The sequence below is a fragment of the Zonotrichia leucophrys genome, chromosome 3 (assembly GCF_028769735.1).
Source record: "Zonotrichia leucophrys gambelii isolate GWCS_2022_RI chromosome 3, RI_Zleu_2.0, whole genome shotgun sequence".
NCBI lineage: Eukaryota > Metazoa > Chordata > Aves > Passeriformes > Passerellidae > Zonotrichia > Zonotrichia leucophrys.
Window position 1 is genome coordinate 53,386,699 of NC_088172.1, and position 17,917 is coordinate 53,404,615.

The 17,917-nt window shown below is 39.2% G+C and overlaps 1 protein-coding gene across 2 annotated transcripts in view; it reads left to right on the plus strand.

Moving 5' to 3' along the window:
- The window catches only part of SNX9 (sorting nexin 9), a 61,774-nt gene that overhangs the window by 20,694 nt on the left and 23,163 nt on the right, over positions 1-17,917 (plus strand). Inside the window, exons 3-7 of one of the 2 annotated variants that reach the window (XM_064708223.1) lie at positions 405-479; positions 1,642-1,764; positions 15,174-15,357; positions 16,133-16,283; positions 17,669-17,753. In XM_064708223.1, the coding sequence (XP_064564293.1) occupies positions 405-479; positions 1,642-1,764; positions 15,174-15,357; positions 16,133-16,283; positions 17,669-17,753 (618 nt within the window). Of the gene's footprint in view, positions 1-404; positions 480-1,641; positions 1,765-15,173; positions 15,358-16,129; positions 16,284-17,668; positions 17,754-17,917 lie in introns of both variants that reach the window. The other variant, XM_064708222.1, reaches the window with a different exon arrangement.

A 17,917-nucleotide genomic window follows, 5' to 3' on the forward strand; every position in this document is an offset into this window, starting at 1 on the left:
TTTATAGTCTGTTGATTAAAATTAATTCATTGAAGTGGACATACTAATAGCTGTGTTTATATGCAGTCTGTGGCCAGACAATTGATTGTGGTTTCATAAATGATCAAAAGTGCTGAAAAATCAATTATTTTTCCCCCTTCATGCTTGTTAAAATCTGAAGTCCAGAATAGTTGTGTAAAATCAGCATGATCTGCATTATGTTTAAATGAGTATCTGCTGCTTCAGCAGCTTTGAGTGAGTTTGTTCAGTTTCACAGTCATAACTGTGTTTTGAACATTGACAGCAAGACAGTGCTTCCTGCTGAGCATTTGACATTTGACAGCAGGACAGTGCTTCCTGCTGAGCTATTTGAAGCATGTTGTGGGATCCATCTAGCAAAATCATGTCTATGTTAATTCTTTTAGGATGTTGGTGGAGGCTGGTTAGAAGGAAAAAACAGCCAAGGCGAAAGAGGACTTGTTCCAACAGATTATGTTGAGGTAAGTGACTACGCTGCTCAGCACCAAGAAAGCAGAACTGCTGAAAAGGCCATCCTCTGGTTTGCTGACCAAACTGAAATGCTCAAACAGAAAGCTTGGAATATATGGTCTCATTGTAGCAATTGTAGCTGGCTTTGGACACCAGTGCAAACGTGCCATCCGAAGCTCCTGAGCTTCTTAGTGGTTTACCAAGAAATGCAAGAGGAAACTGTCTACAGTAAATACAGCTGATCTGCAGAACATGAGTTGTTTTGAATCTGCTTTGGTTTTGGGGTCTCATAATCCAATAATTGGGGCTTTTTTCTGTCTGAAGATAGCAATATGGAAGTTAAATGAGTAATGCATATATACACTGGTGTTGCTGTGGCAGACTTGATACATGCTTATAAATCTGGAATGGAGCCACATTTCTGGGGCTCAGGCTGTGGGTTACCAAATCCAGGGACTACTCAGCTTTTCTTCTTACTGAGACCCTCTGTTGTCTCTTCAGTGTGTGTTGTCCTGATTGTTGTTTAAAGACCAGTGGTATTGTTTTGGGGGTGGAATGGGATCACAGTGCAAAGACTGCAGTCACATTCACACTTGGATGGCCCAGTGTCTGCATGTGTGCAGGTTGCTGGTTAGGTGGGTGAATACCTTGGCTGTAATTCCTGCAGCCTCTTAAGGCATGTCTCTTCCTTCAGCAGTGCTGTTTTTATTAAAAAAAAAAAAAGCAAAAGGGGGAAGCGGGGAAGGGAAAGCAGGATCACTCTGGCTCACATGACCTTGTGTTTTTGCTTCAGTTGGTTAGCTCATGGTCTGGTAGCTTTTGGCTTTCTAAACGTACTGGCCCAAATCCATCCCCTGAGCACTGAGTTAACAGTCTCCAGGCACTTGCATTAACAACCTTTATTCCCTAAGCAATTTCTAGATAGGTGTTCACTGCCACAACAGTCTTGTATGTTGTAGTTGTAAGGCAACCTAGTTCCATCTGGTATGGAAGTAAATCCTCCAGAGTATCTTGTCAGCTTCTTCTAAAAAATGCAATTGAATTTGAATTTAAAAAGGTTATGTGCAAACATCTTAAAGTCTAGAGACATGAGTGTTAGGATGATTATACATGATAAAGCATAATTTGGTTAATTGAAGCATGAAAAATCTTTCTCAACCTTTTCCATTTCAGATTATAACAGAAGGTGCAAAGGATGGCATTAGCTGTGGCAACTCATTAGCTGATCAGGCCTTTTTTGATTCCCTTTCTTCAAGTACAGCTCAGACCAGCTCTGCTGCCAAAAGCAGTAATCAGGTATGTCTTGTGGTTTTTTGGGCACTGTGGGCATGGAAACTTTTATTGATGTAATTGCTTGCTGTACTTTATTTGTGAACCTTCATGAAAGTACTAATTAAAATAATTATGTTTTCATTAGGGAACGTTTTTGTTGAATATTAATAATGTGTGTGACTGGTCAGAAACTGTCACTGCTGGAAAATTTAGTAGTCTTAACACTTTCAGAAATGGAGCATTTTCATTCTTTCCAGTCTGCAATGATATAAATCTGTGATTACTTCAGTCTCTGTATGTGTAAGTGCACTCTTAGCAAATGTATTTTATTTTCAAGCTACTTCTTTTAGTATGCTAACCTTATTAAGGAACCAGAGCTTTCTTTTTTTGATGTTTTATACAATTAGGGAAACTATACATCAGCAGCCAGAGTGAATGGATATATTTCTTCCTCAGAATTTGAGTAAGAGTAGTTTCTTGGACTAAAAAAGATGAAGTAAATTCATGCATTATCAGTTGGAGAAGAGGCTGACTTTCAGTTTGCTGCAAGAATATTTTTGTTCCTCTATTCATAGATTTTTGCCTGGTGCACCAGTTCATTAAGCAGCAAATATTTAGTTCCAGGTTAGATATGTGAGGACACATTATCTTAAACAGAAGTGGTTTTTTATGGTCCGCAGACTGGTGCATGTCCCACATGTAGGAAGTTAAACATTTTGAAGTCCATAGGTCAACAGAAGAACAAAATCTGCATTTTTTTTCCTACAGCAGCATGCAAAGGTCTTCTGTGTTGGGAAGTAAATGCATTACTTATGGTAACAGCTGGGGGGACACATCTGGTTTGTAGGTCAGTTAAATATCAGTTATTAGTTTTCTTAATTGCACCACAGGACTTTGACATGAAGTGGGATCCTTTGAAAACTCTGCATGGGGACATTTTTATATGACAGTGAATGTTGTTCATTGACTAAAGAGTGTTTGATTTGGGCTTCCTTGTAGTCAGCTGGACAATGCCAGGATTGTTATTTTGAGATTGCATGTTCTCACTAGAGGACTCCAGACCTCACTGTGACTGTCTCAATGTTTATTTTTTTTAATTGATAGCCAGTTAATATGTAAGGCTAAACACAGAATTCATTAAATGCTTCGTGAGTTTTTCATGTCAGACTGAGCCAAAGGTTTTGACTATAGGTTAGTTTTGCCTCAGTAAAAACTGCAGTAGTTTGAGTGCAAAATGGGGAACCTCTTTTCTGCCTTGCTGTCTGTTACCCTTGCCCCATTTTTTTCCTACTGTAGTGTTTCTAGCAAAACTTTGCATCTGAGAAGGCTTGAGATATTTGCAGCAGCTACTTGCTGCCAAGTCAGAGAGTACTGTTTCTCAGAGGAGAAACATAACTTAATTTGATCTAGGAAGAATTACTTACTAATCTAATACACCGAATATTTTGAATGGGAATAGAGGTATCTGTCAGAGCTTGTTTTGTGCTTAACACATTGTGTTTGTGCTTGGAGAAGAGAATAGAAAAGGTCTTGTCTCTGCAGTGGGAAAGGTTAAAATAAACTTATAAAATAAAGGTTAAAATCTCTTATATTCTAAATAATAGAGAATTACTTTGGCAATCTAGTTTTGGAAGTTGCATTTCTAGAGCAGTGAAAAGCTTGAAAATGGGGTCACTTTACACTGTAGTTTACAGAAGATCAACAGTGTATTGTCCCTGTAATATATACAGATTGTGGGGTTTTTCATAGATTTTGGAAAAGGGTAACTTCATGAAAACAGCTTGTCACATTTGCATCAGTGCCCTACTCTTAGAAGTGTCCTGTTCCTCTCAGTTATCCTTCAAATGCTGTGTGAGATAGCTGGGGGGACCACTGTACTGTAGTGCATTAAGGTAAAACTATATTACTGACATGAAGAGGGGGAGAGAGGAGGACAGTGTGCACCTGGATGGAGTCAAGGCCATGCAAGATGCAGGGGAAGCCTTCATCAGGCTGGTGTCTTTAGGTCTTCAGTTTTCATGATTTTTTGCCATAGGAGGAACCATTCTGTTGTGTGGTCAGGGTTTTATGTCAAAAGTTATTTTCATTTTCTCAAGTCTTTTTTTTCTTTAACTGAGTTCAGTAACTGCTATTTCTAGAAAATTGTAGATCTTGATTTGAGTACTGGTTTCGCAGCTTCTGACATATATCTGGTAGTTTTTTCTAGTGGCTTATTGCTAATGGGATTTTAATTTGTATACTAAGCAGTCTGGAAGCAGTTCTGGCTTCCACTTTTGACTGTTAGGCCTTTCTCCCAGATCAGAGAACTCTCTAGTGCAGGCATTTTCTCTTTGCAAGAATTCTGTGGCTAATTGTCTTCTTAATTAAGAAATTCTGTCTGTTCATTCTATCTGTGTGGTGCAAGACCCTATTTTCTTGCTCTCAGGAAGAAAAGCAAGCTTTCTTCTGCAGTGACTTTGATCTTGTGTCTATGAAGTGTCTGTAGTGCTCCTGTGTGCATCGATCACGCAGTGTCAGACAGATCTGACATTGCTGCACCGGTGTGGAAACACCCGATGGAGAGAAGGATTGCATTGGTTCCGGTAATGCTGCACCAGGAGGTCAGGCTGAGTCACTCATCCCCTGCAAACTGACATGTCTCTTTCAATAAGAGCCACTTTCAATAAGAATGCAATCTCCTACTTTGGGGTATGGCCCTTCTTCCTAGATGTATTACTCTGAATTTGGTTGCAGTAACATTTATGTTTTTCAACATGAGTTCACTGAGGCGCTTCGACTTGAGTTCAGATGCACAGCCTGTTCAAAGCTTTAATGACCAACTAGGTCAATATACAAAGTTTTTAATCTTAAACAAAACATCAGGCTCTGGAGAGTTAAGAAAAATGATAAATTGTGTGTCAGTGTAAGGGGAGTGGATGCTGGAGGTAGCACTGTAGTGGAAACTAAAATATTTGTAGATAGATTAGTCTGGTAGACTGAGTAAGATATAGCAATATTCCTAAATGCTGATATTTGATGGTATCTATTATATTTTGCAGTAACATGGTGAGGTTGCAAGTTTATTACAAGAAATCTTTATAAAAGCAATTCTAAATAAACAGCATGATTTAGGATTTTTTCTTACTACTGTTGTATTGAAGAAATTGCTTTGTGTAAACATTGTCACTCTCACATACACATGGTGGCACAACGCCCCCACTCCCCAATTCAGTAAGTCGGAAGATATTATAATTCTTAGAATTCCTTCCATTCTTCTAACAGTAAGTAAAAAAAACCCAAACCAGGTTGTTGTATAGTCTTTCAATGCCAAGCTTTATTAAAAATAATAGATCTGGCTGAGTTGAAATGTGAGTGTGGTGCTTTTTCCTTTTCTGTTTTTAGGGGCCCAGTTAAACCAGAGTGTTGTGATTTAACCCTGGTAGGCAGCTCAAGCCACTCAGCAGCTTATTACCCCCTGAGAGGAGTGGGGGAGAGAACAAGAAGGGTAAACATGGGTAAACTCTTGGGTGGAGATAGAGACAGCATAGTAGGTAAAGCAAAAGCTTCACATACAGGCAAAGCAAAAATAAGGCATTCAGGTGTTCAGCCATCTCCAGGAAAGCAGAGCCCCATCATGCATAACCATTGCTCAGGAAGATAAATAGCAACTCATTTCCTTCTTCCCCCATCCCTTTTTGCTTTCCAGTCAAACAAGAGACTTTTGGTTTCCTACTCTGGAAACCATAATTTTTTGGTGTTAAGGAAACATCATTGACTCCAACACAGTTCTGCTCCCTGTCTCTTTTCTATCCCTGTCTGCTCTCTGTCTATTTTCTTAAGAAAGTTTTTGTTGTTGTTTAGCAGATAATCTCTTGAGAAGTAATTAAAGAGCAATTATTAAAAGCAGTTTCTTCCCTTCCTTTTCTTCAGTGAGAAGGACTCAGTAACCACAGCAACACTTAGATATTGTACCCTGCCTGGGGTTGCCACAGATGTAAAGTGACAGTAGAAAAGGGGCACAGAGATAATTCCTAAGGAGAAAAATTGTACCTGACCCTGGGCAGTTCACTCTCTCCAGCTCATTCCTTGCATCAGCAGTGTCCCAGCAATGGCTGCTTTGATAAAGTGTGCAGCTGCTCTTTTAAAGAGCTATCTGAGAAGATGCTGGGGACATGAAAGCATGTGAAAGCAGTGAAGCTAATTAAACACAAAATGAGGGAAAAATTTGACTCAAGGTAGCTATTCACACACTTAAAAGAAGATAAGCAGATAGGAGAATTTACTGTTGCATCTGCCTGTAACATTTGTGCTTTCATGTCTGAAAAGCTTTAAAAAATTATTCATGAAAATACAATTTAAGGAAGCCTTAGTTGCCAAGGATGGAGGTTTGGCTTGGCTTTTCTAAGTCTCATGCTGTTTTGGCTTGGTAGCTCTTGGATATAGAGAGCAGAGGGAATGAGTAATTTTTCTTCTCTGTCAGTCCACTGTTCCTCTGAGTGGCAATGCAAGGTACTAATTTCAGTCTGTCATTTGGAACAGCCAGTGAGTAAGTATATCAGCACTTATGCTATTTCTATTGGTTAGAGTTGCATATATATATTTATATATATATATAAAGTAAGTTACCTGTAGACTCTGTTGGTATTGGAATAATAATGGCACTGAAATGAATATAAATTTTGTCAGGTTAAGCCAAGTGAACCTCTCAAATAGTGAACAAAAAGATCATCATTTTTGATGTAAAATGCATCACATGTTTTTCTCTTATAGTATTTCTTTGATGCTGAGTTTATTTCAGAGGCTGTAGCAGTAGAGGATATTCTCTTTCACACTTCTAGAGAGTGCTTCTTATTGCAGTTGATGAAGAGGTTATTATCTTGGTAATGTTTGGAGCCTTCATAATTTAAGTATGTATGGAAATACAATCAGTAATGTAAAATTCATTCTGAGTTGTCTCCTCCAGCTGGGTTGGTTTGGGGTTTTTTCTGGTGGTCAAGATTAGTGCTTCTGTAGTTAAGGATGTATTTGCATTTATTTGGTTTGTGTTTCAGGTTCAGAGACTGCTGTTTCAACAGCAGTGATATCTCTTCCCCTATTCTGAGCCACAGCTTGTGGTATTTTTTCATTTATCTAACCTAAAATGCTTTAAAAGCTGTGAACAAGTAGCAGCTCTCTTTTAATGATGGTGTTTATCTGAATTATTTAGATTTTGTTACTACTATATTGGTGCAAGCTACTTCTTTTTGTTGGGAAGTTAAAACACTCTCTGTACAGTAATTTCAGCAATTTCATGAGTGGTTCATAAGTAGACTGTATGTACAACTTGTCACAATGTAGTCCAGCTGTTTCCAGCCTGTGTAACCTGCAGCCTTGAATAGAGGATAGAAATGCTATAAACTTTAGTATTCTGTATATTTTAGTTTGTGTGGTTTCTCCTCCCTTCCTTCTAGAGCTCAGCATAGCCTTTTTGCTTTCTTTCTTTGTTTTTCCCTTCTCTGCTGAATAGAAAGCTAGTATTAGAGATGTATAAATGAAAATAAATTGGGCTACTGCTTCTCTGTTTCAGGGTGGAAGTGGATCACAGCTTCATTGACGCAGGGGCTGTAGATGTGGCTTCCCTGTATTTAAGATACAAAAATAGTTCTTGTACCAAACTGTATGTTGCATTTGTAGAAGAGTTTGTTCCCTTTTCTTGACACTGATTCTCTAATCACTGCCACGTCTAGTTCTTGGTGAAGATGACTGTACAGTTCTTCTTAGTTTGGGATAAAATAAGTATCCTGAGAGTTAGCATTTTTGTGAATTACAGATTTTTCCATTGATTCATGTTGACCCTAGAGAATCCACATGTTTTGGTATCTTCAGCAGAGCAGCAAGGCCTCATGGATAGGTCAGGAAGCATTTAACAGAAACCTCTGATGTTTGTATTGCTTTATCCAACGGTGAGAGTGAAATCAGTTGGCATAGTTTCTCTCACAGAAGCAAAGTGAGATAAATGGATTCGTATGTATGCAAAATCCTTTCCCTTCCAAAAGCTGTGGGACTTGCTTATAGGCAGGATGAATAAGTAGTTAGTAGTAGTTGATGTCCAAGAGCTGAGGCAACTCAAGTTACCTGGTATGTAGACATAAGTTGTTGAACATGCGTAAGGAGAGCACCAAGGTTATTCCCAAAATTTTACTTCATATCTTTCAGGCTTTTTCAATGAAGTGCTGGAAAGGTAAATTATTGTTGTTAATTTTGCATACCATAACTCCCACTCCCCCTCCCTGAATTGCTGTGAGTAGCAATAAATGCTAAGATTAAAGAAATAAATATAGTGCTTCTATTAAAAGTGCAGTATTCTACTTATGAGGAAATTCTGACATGCATGTTAATAAATTTCTGTAACAGAGAACATTTCTGTTCTCTGATGAATCTGTGTGTGTAGTAAAGGAGAAGTATCATCACAGGAAATGTAACTCACTTGTACTTGACTAGGTCCAGTTTGTCTTGTTAAACCAGTGTGCTAAATTATCATATAAAGTATGCAGGTAGGTTCACCAAGGGAGCTACAATTACAGTTGTAACTTCTAGTTCCTGTTACAGATAATGACACTATAAAATCCTCTATTGCTGCATGTGATTTGAGAGCAACTCTTTCCCCTCCACCACCTGCATTCAGACTGGTAACAGGAATTTATGACTAACTTTCATTTAAGCAAAATACAAGGCAATGGCTTCTCTACAGTACTGAAAACAGTGGCTTGCTTGTTTTGAAATGAATCACATTTACATATTAAAAAATAACCATCAACATATGACAGTGATTTTATCAATTCCAATTACAGAGTTGTGTTGAGTTTTTTTGTGGATGATCCAGTGGGATGCCAAGGTTTAGGCAGGAAGTTGTTAAACTGGTGTAATACTGTGATCACTCATTGCCTTCATCTGCACCCATACCCTCAGGCAAAATATTACTATTGAAAGAGTTTTCCACAATTTACAGTGTTGGTATGCTTTTTTTCCTTGTCTGATTCATAGAATTGCAAAATGGGTCAGGCTGGAAGGGACCACAGTGGGTCTGGTTTGACCTCTCAACTCAAGCAGGGTCATCCTGGAGCTCATGGTGCAGAACTGTGTCCAGATGGTTTTTGGCTATCTCCAGTGTGGAGGACCCCACAACCTCTCTGGGCAACCTGTTCCCAGTGCACAGTCACTCACACAGTGAAGAAATTCTTCCTTCTGCTCAGGTGGAGCTTCCTGTGCATCATTTTCTGCTCACTGCCCCTTGTCCTATTGCTGGGCACCACTGAACAGAGCCTGGACCCATCCTCTTGGCACCCTCCCTTCAGGTACTCATAGACATTGATGAGGTCCCCTCAGTCCTCTCTTCTCAAGGCTGAACAGGCCCAGCTCCCTCAGCCTTTCCTCATAAGAGAGGTGCTCCAGTCCCTTAATCAGCTTTGTAGCCTCTTTTGGATCTGCACCAAGGGATCCATGTCTCTCTTGTGCTGAGGAGCCCAGAATTGGGTGCAGCTCCCCAGATGAGGCCTCATCAGGGCTGAGCAGAGGGGCAGCATCACCTCCCTCAACCTGCTGGCAATGCTCTTCCTTATGTATCCAGGATGCCATTGGCCTTCTTGGCCACCAGGACACACTGCTGGCTCATGGACAGTTTGATATCCACCAGGACCTCCAGGTCCTTCTCTGCAGAGCTGCTTCCCAGCAGGTCAGTCCCCAGCCTGTACTGGTGCCTGGGATTGTTAGCATTTCTGCTAACCTGCAAACTTACAGTGCCATATGTTGCACATTCCCCTGCACCACGGCAGGGGGCTTACTGCAATATGTCATTTCCTTCCTGAGTTGTTTTTTTCTTGTTGTTGTTGTTTTGGGGTTTGTTTGTTTGTTTGTTTGTTTTTGGTGGTGTTTTTGGTTTGGGTTTTTTTTTTTTCTCACTGAGCACTTCTTTTAAAGTAGAATCATGGGCATTTGTAGTTGAAAGTGATAAACTGAAAAAGGGCAGTAACACTCTTAAATTCCTCAAAAAAAAAAAAAAAGACAACTAGGGACACCCCCTTCTCTGTTTCCAAATAAAAATAGAGTGCTTTTCCCAAAAAGGAAGGATAAAACCTTGTTTAATCTTTGTAGCCGGATCCTGGGATGTCTAGATGACACAAGTCAACATCAAAGAGGAACAGGGAGTCTTTCTTCACTTTCTGGCATTGCTGTGATTGCTACTTAGAAAACTGTCTGAAATTTCTCATCTGTGTTTCAATAAAAAACCATTAAGAATTGAAATCAGCTTAAGAGAAGACAAGGATATAAAGAAGTGACTTGATTGTCATTTACATATGCAGGTGTGAGTAACAAAAACAGAAACCTGAGAGAACTCCATTGAATAAATTATATAGAATTTTTAGTGTCTGAAATTTGAAATTAAGCAAACTTTAATTAAAAAAAAATTTCCCTGAAGCAGTCAGGGTGACAATGGATGTGTTTTCCCTCCCCTCATCACTCAGTATTCTTTACTCAAGTCTAAATTATGTATCTTTCTAAAACACCATTCCATACTTCAAAGATGGATTTTTTTGTGCTGAATCAGGAGATGATAGATGGAAATCCTGTGCCTGCACTGTGCACAGGCAATACAGCCCCTAGTCCAGTTTGGTTGTGAATAAGCTTATAGGTAAGGAAATGGGATTTGAAACAGGAAAAGAACAAAAAACGAACAGCTCTGCTCATGCTGCTATCTCAGTGTGTCCACTGGTGGTTTAAATTTATTTCCTGCTGAAAACAGGGAGTGTCCAGTAGTTGTGTCTGAGCTTTGGGTTGTTTGAGGCTGCAAAGCCCAGCTCTGGTGCAGAGTTTTGAAGGGGGCAGTGGGATTGGTAGTGGAGTGTTGGATGATTGTTTCCTCAGGAAGGAAGTGAGAAGACAGGAGTGGCTGAAAGACAGATGGGTTCCTAGAACAGCATTACTACAGCTTCCTTGGCAGCTGCTTCCGGAGGTCATGTTGCTGTCAAGTATTTATCTGAGGGAACATTCTAGTATCTAAATCCATAAAGTTGGTTATTCTTTAAAATCTAGCCCATCTCCACTTTTGCTTTTCCTAGAGGATTTCTTTAAGGATGTTTGTGTTGTACTATGGAAAAGAGGGCCTTCCTTCAGAAGTGGAAGAAATGCCCTGGACCACAATGCTAACGTAATTATCTACCAAGAAGAAAGCTTAGCCATAAGATATTGTAGGTATGGCAGCTGCTTCAGTTATCTGCTAATGTGCACACTTGTTCTATCTTAAACAGCACAGTGAATGCAGTTCTGTGATTGCTGCAGAATAGGCTTTTAGCCCTTCATCTTTCTTCATGGAGAAAAACACTTGATTTTTAAGGTGTCTGTCTATATACTCAGTTGTTTGGGGTTTTTTTAAATGTGTCTATCAGAGACTGTTATCCAAAGAAGTTTAGTGTAATGTCTGAGTATGCTTAAGGCTTTGTTTCCATGCAGGTAACTAAGGCAGCTATAAAACTGGAGAGGTATGTTCATTCCTGTGAGCTATTGAACTGAGTCACCTTGACTTTTCTTGTGTTTTCTGCCATTGCTCTGTGCTGTCTGTCTCTTTTAAACCCCTCTTCAAGAGCATAACACTTCTCATTGCAGCTTTGGCTGTCCTGAACTTCCCTTGATCTGATCAGGCTTACTTTTGCTACTCACTGCTTCAGCATGGCTTCTGTCTCTGAGTAGATTTCAAGGTGTATTTCTTACAGTTGGAGGTCATTATTTTTGATGGCACACTTCACCTAGGTCTTTCTGGGTACCTAAATTAGTTTTACCATCTGAACATTGTGTTTGTTTTGGCTTTTGTCCTTCAGCAGTAGAAGACCTATTTGTCCATCAGGGGCATGCATTAATATGAGGAAGGAGTGTGCCAGAAACAAATTAGTTGGCCAGGAGAGCAAATAAAGATTTTTAGCCAGGACAGAGAGATACCTCAGTGCCTCATCTTAGCTTTACTGTCTTTACAATAGCTTTGAATTCTCTGGAAAAGAGCAAATATGTCACTTCTATTTAGTTCATTATTCATTTGGTAAAGGTACTGACATTCCACTTCCAAGCTGAGGATTTTTCTGTTGTGGTGTAATTTTTTCTCATTCAACTATTATTAGATCTTTAAAAACATTCTAGGCTTCTCTTCCCATCCTCTAGGCCCCACGAGTAGTGATCTGTTTCTGTAGTGAGCTTGAATCTGCCCTTAGTGGAATCCTCTTAGAACATTCAGCAATGGGTCCCTCTGTTGTCAGTTCCCAGCATAGCCCTTTTGTCTTGTTTTTACTCCTAGGACAGTAGGAGTGAGCAAGTACCTAGTAGTCTACATAAGGGTGAATCAGCTGCCTTTTAGGAGTTTATCCTTAAATTTAATCTCATTGTACTTGTTTGAATCACCCGTGGGTTGAGCTCTGCTCTCCTAATCAGTCTTTGGAAAATGTGCTGTGGCTGATGTACCTTGGGGAGCAAGGAGTTGCAATGTTTGATTTGAAGGCTATTTCTTAGTTGTGGGGTGTGGCAATTCTTTTTGTGTACATTTGAGAAGGCTTGAACACTTGGATATTAGGTGTGCTGTATCAAATTATATTGACTAAATATCAGCTTCTTGCAAGGGCTCTTCACCTTTCTTCACTAAGGAAATATCAGAGGATTATCAATTTCAGTTATGGAAAACTAAAGCTGTAACAATGTGGCTTGATGCAAAATACTTGAGGTTTAATTAGGGTTTATTCAGCCAGAGCTAGGCCACACAAATGGTTTCTTGTATGAAGATGTCAGTGGCTGAAATGCACAGAGCTGCTCATTGGGGCTGAGAGACCTTTTTAATAACTGCTGTGTCTTTAGTTGGTCCTCCATGATGCTCCAAGACCTTGAGGATGGCAGGCCTGACTCCTGAGCCCTTCTCCATGTTTTCTGCCACTTAGGAGTGTCCACAGTATGTATGCATGTGGGAAAACATTTCAAGAAGGTTGAAGAGGGTCCTGTAAGTGCTCCTTGAAAGTTGTGATGTATAGATTCCTAAACCATCTCTTACTCTCTTCCCCAGTGCTTCAGAAGAAATGGGGATCCTTTGGTTGAGAGGAACAGAGGAGAGAATAGTATATTCCACCCTTTTATAGCCTATAGGTGATACACCTAGGGGAAGAGCTTACCCCACAGCTTTCTTGGACACTTTAAAAGTAAATTTTTCTGATTTGAAGTGCTTCCATCTAGGTACATGGAGATAAGGCATCTGGGAGCACAATTTAATTAATACATTTCCCTTTGCTGTACAGCATCTGTGTATATCAGCATTTGTCTGTGAATGTGATGATTGCTCCTGACAGTCATTCTTTAGTAGTGTCAATATTATTGCCCTCCTATTTTAGCAGCAGATTTTAAGGTTTCTTTACCGTTTACTCATGTACCAGATTTCATATGAACTGCTACAGAAAAGAGGAAAACTTTACTCAGTCTTTTGGTGATCATGCCACTTCTGGACTTTCATTTGCTAGTGATCAGCAAAACATATATTGCAGAAGTATTGGTACGTTAATATTATGCAGACTAGTCTTTTCTAGGTCTGCACTTTTCTAGGTGATTCAAGTTATGTTAGAATCAAGCATGCTTTTCCATGTGGTTGGGCCCCAGCCCTGTGTGTTTCCATTAGCCAGGAATGAGCTCTGGCTAATGCCACATGTGGTTATTTCTCTTTACAGTCTCATACCAGGTGAAAATAGGAAGAGAGCAGACTAGTATAAGTTATCTTTGTAATTTGCTCGAAGTAGCACTGGGTATCAGCTATCCAAGAGTGTTGCTCCCTCAGGGAATAATGTTCTTGCATCAGTTTCATTCTCAAAAAAAAAAAAAAAATCCCAAGCTATCACTATAGAAGCTTTCCACATAATCTGTCTCTCTTTCAATTCCTAGAGACTCACTGACGCACTTGTGAGTCTTGTGAATGGTGATTTTTCTCCCCAGCTTGGGGGCTTGGTCTTAATTTCCACATCCTGTAAGGAGTTGTGAACCTAAATATATAAATGTGTTATGTAATAACATAATTTTTGAGTCTTTATGATTTGATACTGTCTATAAAATCTGACTGTCAGATGACTTTATTTAAGGAAAAACTGAAGGGAGACTTCTTATTCCTAAGTAGATCATCAAAGTTAAAATGGGATTAAAGAATATTTAGTGGAAAAAAATTGGGATGTGGAGTAGCTGTACCATTTTTGTGTAAGACACTTATGCAACATTTTTGCAGATAATAATTTAATTTTTAGTGGGAGTTTTATTAAATTTCCTGTATTGGCAAATGTTCTAAGATACATGTAAATGTTGTAGTCTAATAGTAATTAATTTATATAAGGCACTTTTTCTTCTATATGCTTCTTCATGGTAAAAATAATGAACTATCATCAGTAGGATTTGAGATTTGTTTTTACAAAACTCACTTTCTCCCTCTGCTGAACAAAACAAGCCTTCTCAGCTTTGTTTGCTTTCTTTCCTCTTCTCTTTCTTCCTCCTACACTTTGGGTGTGTGGGTTTCGATATGTGTGCAGTTTTTCTTTCTGCTGGCAAGTCTCTGCCTTAAGTGTCTGGAGTAGACTACACTTAACTAGTCAATGCTTTTTCAAAGTGTACTGTTAAAATCAAGGAGCTGAGCAGGATGCTAAGCTATTAAGCCAAGATGAACTTGCCAAATGCAGCAGTTAGTGTGTCTGCTCTGCACTCCTTCACTGAGGTTTCCACCTCCACAACAGCATTGGCAGGAGGGGGTGTGTGAGTGCCTTCACCACAAGCTTGTGCTGAGAGAGTAGGTCTACAGGCAGATACCAGACTGTTCCCTGGCAGATGTCTCTTTTCCTCCCCCATCTTCACTGTGAATGAGTTAAGCTCTGACAGGGAAGCTCATCAGGTTAGGCTTTGACTCCCTAACTGCAACACCAGTATAGATGGTGTGCATGGGAAATTTATTGTTTGCTTTTAGTAAAGCCACTAATCTGAGTTTGATAAAATAAGTATTTACAAAAACCTAATTCTTGACTTCTGAGTTCTGGTTTTAAATGTGCTAATTAGCCCGTGGCTTTAGGTAATTAATAGTTCACAAGTACAATACTTACTAAGGTGTCAGTGTAAAATAATTACCATGGGTGAGATTGCTTCCTAATACTGTTGCAACAAATAATTTAGTTACCCTGAGGAGAAGCACTCTTATTAGTATGTATTGGTGTCACATTGCTGGAAAACTGAGCAGTTCTTCCCAGTGCTTGCTGCATGCAAGAGTTGTGTAGCTGGAAATGCAAGATTTGGCAGCTGCTTCTAAATCCAAGTGAAGTGCTGAATGCAAACTCAGCCTACCAACAGGTGAAAGACTTCAAGAGGAAAGTACGTGGTTGTTGGTGATTTCTTCAGCAATTCTTCTTTACTTTTGTCTTCATACAATGTAGGCAAGCATTGCCAATGATCCTTGGTCCAGCTGGAACGTTGGGAAGTCCGGGAATTGGGATAATGGAAATGCTGTTGACAGCTGGGCAGCGAAACCTGAAAGTGCCCCTGGCCAGAGAAACAGTGCTTCAAATAACTGGGAGGCAGCAGCAGCATTTGGTCATCCACAGGCATATCAAGGACCAGGTGTGCTAATAATGCTCTTTTTTTTCCTTAATAAATTAGAGTAGGTGGGCAGTAGAGGTAAGAACTATTTAATTTTTCATAACTATAGACCATGGTTTATTTAAGAAAACAAAACCAAACCAGTTTCCTAACAGCACATTGCCATGTGGGTAAGCTGGACACTAAATTAGTAGGGGTTTAAAAAAATTAAATAATTTTCAAAAAAATTGGTTCCACAATAACAAACACCGCAAACTTTTATGTAAATCTGACAAACCAAAGTCTTTTACATACATGATCTATTCCCAGGCATGTTGTTCAGCTTGCATAACGAACTTTTAAACTCCCTTGAAATTTGTGCTCTCAGGCCTTTGAAGGAATAGTCTCTTAAATTTTAATTTTAAGAAGTGACTAGCTTTTCAGAAGGCTTCTCTACCTTTTGTAGTAACAGCCTGAATTAAGGGGAGAATCCATAACTGGGGAATGCTAACTTGGAGTCTATGAGTATGGAACACAATTGAGTTCATCTTAACACACCATCATCTCTTCTTTATTTTTTTTTTCTTTATTTTCTTCTCCCTCACTGGATTTTTAGTGCACTGCTTTGCAGGTTGTATTTGATGGAGATAGTGGTAATTGAGGAGGAATAGTAAAATAGAAGGCTGAAAGAGATTTTAATATATTTACTTGGTTGATTATTTTTATGTGAGTGCTGAAGTACCTGCTTCTGTTTTTGAAGAGAAATTATGTAACTTTCTCCTTTCCCTGTCCCCTGATCCCTCCTGTACTTCAGCAGCTGCTGATGACGATGATTGGGATGATGACTGGGATGACCCAAAATCAGCGTCACCATCTTACCTTGGTTACAAGGAGACGGAGGCATCAGAGGCTGGGGGGGTCCAGCGTGGGAATTCTCGTGCAGCTGCTATGAAGTTACCACTGAACAAGTAATGGAAAATACAGGGGAAATGTGTATATATTGAAGAGAATTGGAATTTGTCAAGATGTGTAAATTCAACATCCTTGAAATAAGCAATGTAAATTACAGTTTTGGGGCAGAAGAGAAGGTGGATTTGTAGTTCAGCATATTCCTTAAGCAAGCAGTGGACGCAGATCCCTGAAATCTTAAAACTACATGACAAAGCTGTGTAATTTTTGAAGGTGTCATACAGGGAGATGACACTTTCACAATGCCTGAGCTTCAAGTCTTTGAAATTTAACTGTCGAAGGTGGTGGATGACTTGTCCATACAGTAGAAACTGATCAGAGATGTTGCCCCAGAGTTCTTGAGCAATCTGAGTTTCTGGTGGGGAAAAGTTCTGTTCTGTTGTGTTTGTGCATCTTCCAAGTTGATTCTTGAGCCACAGAAAGTTTGATTTTATAGATAAAAATCCTACAGTAGCATCAAGTTTTTTCAGGGTTATACTAGCATTGTCCCATGTTGTGGCTTAATGTTTGTTTGTTCTGAAGCTGCTGTTACTCTGAGAACTAGTGTGTGGTAATCTCTGAATGGATGAAAGCAGAATGGAAAAAGATTCTAGAATAATGGTTCCTTGGGTATCTTAACTAAAATCAACAGTCTCTGCATGACTAGTTAATTTTGCTCATCAGTGGGTTTTTATGTCCAGTGTTGCATGAGTACCTGCACATCATTGTTTACTTATTGTAAACTCAGAAAAATACCTTTTATAAGAGATTTTTTTTTTTGTCCATGGAGTAAGTCCTGCTTTACTGCTCATGTTTCTGCAAGCAGTTTGGCAGTACTGCAAGGGCTAATTATCTTCCTAATTAGAAAGAGGAAACCACCATTTACTTTTTATAAGAAATTTTGTAAGACTTTTAGAATATTATAGTGATTGTTTGGCTTCCTTTTAATTGGTGGATAAATTATTTAAGATAACTCATGTTTAGAAGCACTTGGTCAATCTTTTGTTTATGATTCTTTCAGATTACTGAATTCTTGTAATTTGAAATCTCAGGTGCATGAGCATCTGTCTGTGTGTGGTGTTTCCAGAGAGGGTGGGGCTGCAGAGGAGTGATAGATGATACTTTGTGACCTCCTGTTATGTTTGGTATGATGGTCAGCAGAGCAGGAATAACAACTTTGCTCTGCAATAAGGAGCCTATTGCACACACAGGCACACACAAAAAACCTGGATGCCAGTAGCCAAGATTCTTCTGCTTTTTTCCATGCAAAATGTTGACTGTTGCAGTAATTCACATAAAATTTTCTATATTTGAGAAATATTTAGGGTTTTTTTCCTGTAATAGCCGGTAGTTCTGCATATGTCAAAGGAAGGAGGATTAACTTATCACTTCATTTTATTGTTAGGTTTCCTGGATTTGCAAAACCTGGAATGGAACAGTATCTGTTGGCAAAGCAGCTAGCAAAACCCAAAGAAAAAATTCCCATAATTGTAAGCTGGGGTTGTGTATAATTTTTCTGTGTGGGAGGTATGGGTTTTTTTGGTTTTCTTTTTTTGGTTGACTGGGTTTTGTTGGTTGGTTGGGTTTTATAATGCTCCTCACCTTTCCCTGTTTTCTTTACTGAACTTTTATCCTCAAGGTTGCTATATATATT